The sequence below is a fragment of the Myotis yumanensis genome, unplaced genomic scaffold, assembly GCF_028538775.1.
Source record: "Myotis yumanensis isolate MYYU_CA2020_CCGP unplaced genomic scaffold, mMyoYum1.0.hap1 SCAF_5, whole genome shotgun sequence".
Taxonomy (NCBI): Eukaryota; Metazoa; Chordata; class Mammalia; order Chiroptera; family Vespertilionidae; genus Myotis; species Myotis yumanensis.
Window position 1 is genome coordinate 79,679,239 of NW_027223756.1, and position 9,945 is coordinate 79,689,183.

The 9,945-nt window shown below is 53.2% G+C and overlaps 1 protein-coding gene across 2 annotated transcripts; it reads left to right on the forward strand.

Annotated features, from left to right (window-relative positions):
* Positions 1-728: 728 nt before the first annotated feature.
* On the forward strand, positions 729-8,202 carry LOC139010865 (uncharacterized). Of its 2 annotated transcripts, XM_070415881.1 has the most exons (3): positions 729-1,138; positions 1,223-1,766; positions 5,569-8,202. In XM_070415881.1, exons 1-3 carry the CDS (start codon positions 737-739, stop codon positions 5,571-5,573), a joined length of 951 nt encoding a protein of 316 aa, XP_070271982.1. In that variant the 5' UTR covers positions 729-736; the 3' UTR covers positions 5,574-8,202. The 2 variants fall into 2 exon arrangements, 1 of the variants encoding a protein (XP_070271982.1); XR_011471566.1 differs by lacking the exons at positions 729-1,138; positions 1,223-1,766 and adding an exon at positions 4,592-5,254.
* The last annotated feature ends 1,743 nt before the right edge of the window (positions 8,203-9,945 follow it).

The window sequence follows — 9,945 nt, forward strand, 5'->3', positions numbered from 1 at the left end:
CCTGAACCCTTAGTCGGGGCTCACGGCCACTGCTCTGCCGCGCTCAGAGTAAATTGTGGGCCCCGACATATGTTGGAAGCTAAATAAACCCCTTGCATTTGCATAGAAAGCGTCTCTTGGTTCTTTGTGACAGCGGCTTGCACCCCGGACTTTACATTTGGAGGTCCCACCGAGATACCGGCGGGGGTGAGAGGGACCCCTTATTTAGGGCTGGAGGCTCTCCCCCTGCGGGGAGGAGAGGGACCCCCTATTTAAGGCAGGAGGCTCTCCCCCACTTGTCGCCGGGCACGCAGCGAGGTATTTGTTGCAGCCGCCTCTGGGTTCCAACAGACGCTTCTTGGGGTAAGTGACGGCGCCTTTCTGAATAGCGATCGCTTAGATATTGGAAACACAAATTTAGTTAGAGCTGGCAAATCTGTTTGGTCGGGTGGCTGTCGGGGAGGGGCGTGAGCCTCCCCCGACTGCGACAGACAGACGTGTCGGGAGGTCGCAGGCCACAACCCCAGGGGACGCCCTGGTGGAGTCTGGAGAGGACCAGGGACGCCTGGTGGACTCCTGTCTGTTCCGTCAGTTAGGTACGGATTCTGATTCTGGTTCTGTAGTTCTGTTGCCAGCTAGGTCAATTGGTTCTATAAATCCTTCTTTTTGGATCCTCCGATTTTTGTCTCAACGCGTTGTGTCTGTCCTTGTCCTTTGTTCCTTGTTTTTTGTCATTGGTGTGTGTGTGTTCGAAGTCATGGGCCAGTCTGCCTCTACTCCCTTGTCTCTGACCCTGGATCGCTGGTCAGAAGTCAAGGGACGAGCTAAAAACCTATCTCTTGTTGTCAAAAAGGGTAAATGGCAGACTTTTTGTTCATCCGAGTGGCCCGCCTTTAATGTCGGATGGCCCCCGGAGGGGTCTTTCCATCTGCCTCTCATCAGGGAGGTAAGGAGACAGGTATTTCAGCCTGGCCGACACGGGCATTCAGATCAGGAGCCTTACATCCTGGTCTGGCAGGACTTATGTGAGAACCCCCCGGCGTGGGTCAAACCTTTTTTACCCCCTGGTTCTCTCCCTAGGTCTTCGGTGTCTGTCTCTGAGCCAGCAATCCTCCCTGTGAAGCCGGCTCTCCCCTCTCCTCCACCCTCTGTTCCTCCGGTCCTCCCGGACTCACAGCCTGATCTTATTCTCCTAGATTTCCCACCACCTTATGCTTCGCCTTTGCAGCCTCCGGCGGCCGAGGCACTGCAGCGGCCTGACCAAGTGCCTTCTCCGGCGCCCGGTCCAGCCCCCCTGCCAGCGTCCCCAACGGTGGCCTCCCCAGATTCCACCCTCGAGGTTTCCCTGCTGCCACCGGGCGACGGGCCAGCACAGCGGACTAGGAGCCGGCGCCAGCCGGATGAAGGACCTGTGGCCACTACTCTGCCGTTACGCCCTTACGGGCCTATGGTGGAAAATGGGAACGGGGGGGAGATGCCGGCCCTCCAGTATTGGCCATTCTCCTCCTCTGATTTATATAATTGGAAAAATAATAACCCTCCTTTCTCTGAAGACCCCACTCGGTTAACAGGTCTCGTGGAGTCCCTTATGTTTTCTCATCAGCCAACCTGGAATGATTGTCAACAACTTCTGGGGACCCTCTTCACTACAGAGGAAAGAGACCGGATCCTGTTAGAGGCTCGAAAGAACGTTCCGGGACGAGACGGGCGTCCGACACAGCTACAGAATATTATTGATGACACCTTCCCACTGGCTCGCCCCGACTGGGACCCTAATACTCCGGAAGGTAGGGAGCATCTGTCCTCCTATCGCCAGGCTCTCGTGGCGGGTCTCCGGGCAGCTTCTAGGCGGCCCACCAATTTGGCTAAGGTAAGGGAGGTCGTCCAGGGTTCTGATGAATCTCCTACAGTCTTTTTAGAGAGGTTAATGGAAGCCTATCGGAGGTTTACTCCCTTCGATCCGGAGTCGAAGGGCCAGAGGGCTTCAGTAGCCATGGCTTTCATTGGCCAATCTGCTGCAGATATAAGGCGGAAACTGCAGCGCCTTGATGGGCTGCAGGACCTCACTCTTAGAGACTTAGTTAAAGAAGCAGATAAAGTTTTTCATAAGAGAGAAACGGAGGAGGAGAAAGAGGAACGTAGGGAAAGGGAGAGAGAGGAAAAAGAGGATGCCAGGGATAAAAAGAGAGATAAAGCATTGACTAAAATCCTGGCCGCAGCAGTCGGTAACAGTAAAGAGGGAAACAGGAAGGGAGGCAGGGCTGGGCCACGGCCGCGACCAAAATTGGACCCGGATCAGTGTGCCCATTGCAAGGAGTATGGGCATTGGAAGAAAGACTGCCCAAAGAGACCCAGGAAGGGCCTACAGGCTAAACCGCCCACCTTGCTGGCCCTGGATGAAGACTAGGGGCGACGGGGCTCGGACCCCCTCCCCGAGCTCAGGGTAAAGTTTGATGTGGAGGGGACTCCTATTGATTTTGAGGTGGACACCGGAGCTGTTTACTCGGCATTACAAACACCACTGGGGCCGCTGTCAACTAAGCGGTCCCTAGTAAGGGGGGCCAACGGTAGCCGATACCGAGCCTGGACCACCAAAAGAACTCTAGACTTAGAAAGGGGAAAGGTCCATCACTCCTTCCTGGTGATACCTGACTGCCCAGCTCCCCTCATGGGGAGAGATCTGCTTACCAAATTAAAAGCCCGCATCACTTTCAACCCCGAAGGGCCCAGAGTAGAGTTCTTGAGCCCCTTAGTCCAGCAACCAGTAGTAACAGCTCTAACAATGTCTATGGAGGATGAATACCGCCTGTATGACTCCCCGGTAAAGGAACAGGATGTAACAAGGTGGCTAGACGAGTATCCGGATGCCTGGGCAGAGAAGGCCGGATTAGGGCTGGCGAGAAATCAACCTCCGGTAGTAGTTGCCTTAAAAGCCTCTGCAGTTCCAATTCGGGTGAGGCAGTATCCCATGAGTAAGGAGGCTCGGGAAGGAATCAGGCCACATATTCTAAAGCTACTGCAGGGAGGCGTCCTGAAGCCCTGTCAGTCAGCTTGGAACACACCACTCCTTCCCGTCAAGAAACCGGGGACCGGGGATTACCGACCAGTGCAAGATCTACAAGAGGTTAACAGCAGGGTACAGGACATACACCCCACTGTCCCTAACCCTTACAATCTTCTGAGTTCCCTCCCACCTGACAGGAGCTGGTACACTGTATTGGATTTAAAGGATGCCTTTTTCTGCCTGCGACTCTGTGAAAGCAGTCAACCTCTATTTGCCTTTGAATGGGCCGACCCGGAGGCTGGTCTTGCAGGGCAACTGACTTGGACCAGGCTGCCCCAAGGATTTAAGAACTCTCCCACGATCTTCGATGAAGCACTCCATCAGGACCTGGTCACCTTCAGAACCCAGCACCCGGAGGTAACCCTGCTCCAGTATGTAGATGACCTGCTGCTGGCTGCGTCGTCTCGGGAAGAATGTGAGTACAGGACTCGCTCCTTACTACAGGAGCTCGCTCAGCTTGGGTATAAGGCATCAGCTAAGAAGGCCCAGCTATGCAGACAGGAGGTTACTTATCTAGGGTATACTCTCCGGGGAGGGAAACGCTGGTTGACTGAGGCACGGAAAAAGACTGTTGTGCAGATCCCCACACCAACTTCCAGAAAACAACTCCGAGAGTTCTTGGGGACAGCTGGGTTCTGTAGACTGTGGATTCCGGGATTTGCCTCGCTAGCCGCCCCGCTGTACCCACTCCTGAAGGGGGACACAGAATTCTCTTGGGGGTCAAAACAACAGCGAGCCTTCGATGATATAAAAAAAGCCCTGCTATCAGCCCCAGCATTGGCGCTTCCTAATGTTGAAAAGCCCTTCACCCTTTACATAGAGGAGCGAGGGGGAGTGGCACGGGGGGTCTTGACCCAGACTTTAGGACCCTGGAAAAGACCTATAGCCTACCTATCCAAACGCTTGGATTCAGTAGCTGAAGGCTGGCCCCGCTGTCTTAAAGCTATAGCTGCCGCTGCCTTACTAGCCAAAGATGCGGACAAACTGACTCTGGGACAAAAACTAACTATTGTGGCCCCTCATATGCTGGAAAGTATCATCAGGCAGCCCCCGGACCGGTGGCTCTCGAATGCTCGCATCACGCACTATCAGAGCATTCTGTTAGACAAGGACCGAGTGACCTTCGGACCTCCAGTTACTTTAAACCCTGCCACTCTACTTCCGGATGAGGCTGCAGGCCCGGTCCTACACTCCTGCCAGGATATCCTGGCAGAAGAAGCAGGAATCCGTCGTAACCTAAAGGACTTCCCATTGCCAGACTCAGAGGTGACCTGGTTCACGGACGGCAGCAGCTTCCTACAGGATGGTAAGAGATGCGCAGGGGCGGCAGTAGTTAGCAAGGACAGGGTTGTATGGTCTGCGGGGCTGCCAGAAGGGACATCCGCCCAGAAAGCGGAAATAATTGCTCTCACAAAAGCCTTAGAGCTGGCTAAGGGGAAGAAAGCTACCATTTATACGGATAGCCGTTATGCCTTTGCCACGGCTCATATACATGGGGCCATATACCAGCAAAGGGGACTGTTAACCTCAGCCGGAAAGGACATTAAACACAAGGCTGAAATCCTTAGACTACTAGCAGCTGTCCTACTGCCTACCAAATTAGCTATTGTTTATTGCCCCGGCCATCAAAAGGGGTCGGACCCTGTAGCCGCAGGAAACCGGCGGGCAGACAAAGAAGCAAAGGCAGCAGCTCTTAAAGGGGCAGAGGTCCCAGCACTAGTGAACAAGGCTCCTAAGGAGGACACAGCACCCGAAGCTACAGGGAATAAGAAACAGCAGGCGGCCTCCTACTTACAGCATGTACATCAGCTCACTCATTTGGGGGCCAGGAAGATGCAAGAGCTATTAAAAGAGCAGCCCTTCACTCTAACAGCCAAGGAAAACAGAAACCTAGCTGAACAGGTGGCAAGAAACTGCCGAGCCTGTCAGGCTGTAAATGCACACCCGTCGCAAATGCCAGAAGGGAAAAGGCTCAGGGGAAGCCGGCCCGGCCAATTCTGGGAAGTGGACTTTACTAAAATCAAACCAGCTAAGTATGGGTTAAGATTTCTCTTAGTTTTTGTAGATACTTTCTCAGAATGGGTAGAGGCCTACCCCACCCGAAGAGAAACAGCGCAGGTGGTGGTTAAGAAGATTATGGAAGAACTTTTTCCTCGATTTGAACTGCCCCAGGTAATTGGGTCAGATAACGAACCTGCTTTCGTGGCCCAGGTAAGTCAGGGAGTGACCAGGGTGTTGGGGATTAATTGGAAATTACATTGTGCTTATCGTCCCCAAAGTTCAGGGCAGGTAGAAAGAATGAATAGAACCATTAAGGAGACCTTAACTAAATTGGCCTTAGAGACTGGCGTTCAGGATTGGACCTTGCTCCTACCTTATGCCCTGTTCCGTGCTCGGAACACTCCTTCACCTTCTATGTATAATCTCACCCCTTTTGAAATTCTGTATGGAACCCCACCTCCGGTCTCAAAAATGTTACCCACCATAGACAAAGACTCATTACCCCACACTCCTTTACTTGCCAGGTTAAAGGCTTTAGAGAGAATCCAGCAATTCATCTGGAAGCCCTTGGCCTCTGCCTATCAGCCAGGAGACCTCAAAGTGCCCCACTCCTTCCACGTTGGAGACTCGGTGTTCGTGAGGAGGCACCAGACCCACAGCTTGGAGCCCCGGTGGAAAGGACCTTACATGGTGCTGCTGACCACCCCGACTGCGGTTAAAGTAGATGGCATCACTCCCTGGATCCATGCCTCCCATCTCAAGCCTACACCGCCACCGGGACCTAAATGGACAATGGAAAGGACTGATAACCCTCTTAAGCTTCGCTTTCGTTGTAAGCCCCTGCCCGGCCAAGCTGATGGCGAGTAACCCCCATGCCCCTGTAACTTTAACCTGGGAAGTCATCAACCCAACAGGGCAAGTAGTCTGGTCAACCAGAGGTGTCCACACTCCGGGTAGCTGGTGGCCCACCTTATCTCCAGACGTATGCCAGCTAGCTGTCGGCCTAGACACATGGGACATATCAGAGGTAGAGGACCCTTACAACATCCCGATGGCACCTAGTAAGCCCTCCGCTGGTCTCAAATTCAGGGGCTACCCCAGTAGCAATACCAATGCAGGATGCCAAAATTATGGCAAACGCACCCTCCTAGGCCACCTCCCTTTTTATATCTGCCCAAGAGATGATCGTAATCGAAATAAGATACAGAGCTGTGGTGGGCCTAAATCCCTTTACTGCGCAGCCTGGGGGTGTGAAACCACGGGGTCAGCTCATTGGATCACCCGATCCAGTTCAGACTGGATAACTGTTCACTAAAGCAGAAGGGGGGAATGTAAAACAGAAGCTTTGTATAATGGATTAAATATCTCCTTAACAGAACGAGGCAGAGGAGCGGACAAGCTTTCCCACTGGTATAAGGGAAGGACATGGGGGCTTAGGTTTTATGCCTCCGGATATGACTTTGGTCTCTAGTTTACTATCAAACTACAACAAGAGACCACACCAATCCTGGTGGGGCCCAATCCAGCTGTCCGTCCGGTCTCCCCACTCCGGCCCCTGGCGTCCCTGGGTGGCTTGGAGGGACCAGTGACAGAATCTCCCCAGGTTACCAACCTTGTTCAGACTCCGAGTAGTGGGACTCCTCCCCTGAGAAGCCCAAGTGGTAGGCTCCCCCTGTTTAACCTCGTAAGTGGAGCTTACTCTGCCCTTAATGCAACCCAAAGTAATTTGACTCGATCCTGCTGGCTCTGCCTCTCGGCAACACCCCCTTATTACAAGGGGACTGCAGTAAACGGAACTTACACCCTGACCACAAGCTCTGCCTGCAGTTGGGGAGGAGATCACAAGCTAACCCTCCCTGAAGTTTCTAGCAAAGGACTCTGCATAGGTTCCCCCCCGCTGAGCCACCGGCGACTCTGTGCCAGAACTGTCTCTATGAACTCCACAGTTGGGTACCTGGCTCCAGAGGCAGGAACTTGGTGGGCCTGCAGTACCGGTCTGACCCCTTGTATTTCCACTGCTGTGTTCAATAGTTCCCATCACTTCTGTGTCATGGTCCGTTTGTTTCCTCGAGTATTATATCATAATGCAAATTCGTTTAAGGAGATGGTGGGGGAGCGTGTCACCCGCTTTAAAAGGGAACCAATGTCTCTTACTATAGCAGTCCTCCTAGGAGTTGGAACAGCAGTGGGGATAGGGACTGGGACCACTACCCTTATCCAGGGGTCGAGCCATATGCACCAGCTTCAAGCTGCTATAGATCAGGATTTAAAGGAATTGGAAACCTCTATAACTACCCTTAAGGACTCCCTCACATCGCTCTCAGAGGTAGTTCTGCAAAATAGACGTGGTCTCGACCTCCTATTTATGCAAGAAGGAGGGCTCTGTGCAGCTCTCAGGGAAGAGTGTTGTTTTTATGCCGATCATACAGGGGTGGTGGAGAAGTCCATGACCAAGCTTCGGCAGCGGCTAGCCGAGCGACAGAAGGAAAGGGAGGCGCAAAAGGGTTGGTTTGAATCTTGGTTTACACAATCACCATGGTTAACAACCCTATTGTCAGCGATCGCAGGGCCGCTCATAATCCTACTGTTAATCCTCTCTATAGGGCCCTGCATCATAAACAAAATTATGGAATTCATACAACAGAGGGTAGGGGATATTAAACTCCTTATCATCAGGCAACAGTATGCAGCCTTAGCTAAACCTGAAAGTCTCTAAGATTAGAAACCTTCCACAGAAAAAGGGGGGAATGAGAGGGCGTCAGTGTAATCAGGTCAGAAAGGTCAAGGAACAAACGGCATCAAAGCATTACCAGAGTGTTACATTTAACAAGCACCAGGGCAATCAGGAAGGTTAGGAGGGGGAGATGGAACAATTAACTTTTATGGGACACAGCTGCAGCCAGGGAGGTTACAAGATGGCTGCAGCCCGGGAGTAAACTGAAAAGCAAGCAACCTGATAAGAAGGTGGACAGGCATTAATTCACAACGGCGCCAAGATTCCCAGAAGAGTGACCCCTTTGCTTCCCCCGTTTGCTCCCCCCGTTAGCTAGAAGAAGTATATAACCTATGCCTGAACCCTTAGTCGGGGCTCACGGCCACTGCTCTGCCGCGCTCAGAGTAAATTGTGGGCCCCGACATATGTTGGAAGCTAAATAAACCCCTTGCATTTGCATAGAAAGCGTCTCTTGGTTCTTTATGACAGCGGCTTGCACCCCGGACTTTACAAAAGAATGCCATTCAGTGGCTTTTAGTACATCCACCGGGTTGTGCAACTATCATTAGTATCTAATTTCAGAACATTCTCATCACCCCACAAGAAACCCCATCCCCATTAGCAGTCACCCCCAATTCTCCCCTCCCCAGCCCCTGACACCCACTAACCCACTTCCCGTCCCTGTGGCTGTGCCTGTCCTGGACTTTCACATGGACGGAATCGCACACCGCGTGGCCTTTGTGTCTGGCTTCTCTCTCTGAGGGTCACGTGTTCAAGGTCCGTCTGCGTTGCAGCGAGTGTCAGTGTTCACTCCTTTTCACGGCTGAGCACTCTCCGGCGTGTGGGTGGACACATCTGTGTACACTCAACCCTGATGGACCTTCGGGCCGTTTCCACAAGTGGGCCATTGCGAATCGTGCTGCCGTGAGCGTTTGCATACAGGTTCTTGCGCAAACACGTTTTCAAGGCCCAGGAGTGGTGTTGCCGGGTTATGTGTTAATTCTACGTTTAACCTTTTAAGCACCTTTCCGACGGTCCCAAAGCGGCTGCACAATTTAAACCTTCCAGCAGCAAACGAGGGCGCAACGCTCCTGCGTCCTGGTCAGCGCTTGTTGGGGTTATTTCTTTTGTAGGTGAGCCATCCTACGGCACGGGGTGTGCAGGCGCTCGCTGGGGTTCTCGCCGCTTACAAACCTGGAGGGACACGGGCCGTAGAAGTCACTGCGGAGACAGCTCTGACCCGGTGAGTGAGTGGGCGCCCGCCCGTCCAGGGGTGCGGCTGACCAGTGCCCAGCTCCCCCACTCTCCTGCCCGAGGTCCCGTAGGGGACGCCCAGGGCGGGAGGGAGGGGGTTAAGCCAACCCAGTCACTCCAGAGCTGGGAACCTTCAGCAGGGCCGCAAGGGAGCAAGGCTGGCTATTCACAGGGTTTATTCAACCGTAGCCCCTCCCACCCCTTCCCAAAGGGCCTCCGAAGAGCTTGGAAGCGGGGCGCCACTTGGGAACAAAGCTCCCAGACGCAGGGCCCCTGGTAGGGCAGGGAGGCCCTGTGGCTTCAGCTGCCCATTGTCTGCCCTGATTGAAATGCAAAGAGAAGATTAGAATTCACCGGCTTCCTCTCTCCTCTTTCTTCTGGATTTTAATGAATTCCGTGGTTACAGGCTGAGCAGGTGAAGAAATGGCTTTTGAGATGTTTTATAAAAGAAGATTTTTCCATTCCAGGCTGTTCCCCCCGTCCCCTCCTGCCCAGGCTGCACTGTCTGGAGGCTCCCTCTCCACTTCTGGCCGTTCCGCCAGCGTCCTCCACCAACTCGCTTCCCCTTTGGATCGTCAAGGAGACTTTATAGAGCCACACGTGTCACTTGTGTCCCAGACAGATCGTCAGGAAAGTAAATATCTGGGAGAAGATGTTTACAAAAGATACATCTGACAAAGGACCGTTGTCCCAAATACACAAAGAACGCGCAAAACTCAACAGCCAGCTCACATCTGACTCCACGGTGAGAGCTAACGCCAGGGCCGCCTCTTCGTGTGGCCAACAGAACAAGGAGGCCCACACTCGCCACCTCTATTCAGCGGAGTCCCAGGCGTCCCAGCCAGAGCGCTCAGGCCAGAAAGGGAAGTAAAAGCCCCCCTAGCTGGAAAGGAAGAAGGAAAACCGTCCGTCTGGGAATGACCTTGATACTCTG

What these genes read in the sequence shown, in the direction of transcription:
- LOC139010865 (XM_070415881.1), top strand. Translation starts at nt 737, where the DNA reads ATGGGCCAGTCTGCCTCTACTCCCTTGTCTCTGACCCTGGATCGCTGG. An exon ending in CTCCACCCTCTGTTCCTCCG is followed by an intron (nt 1,139 to 1,222) that starts GTCCTCCCGGAC and finishes CCGGCGGCCGAG; the next exon opens with GCACTGCAGCGGCCTGACCA.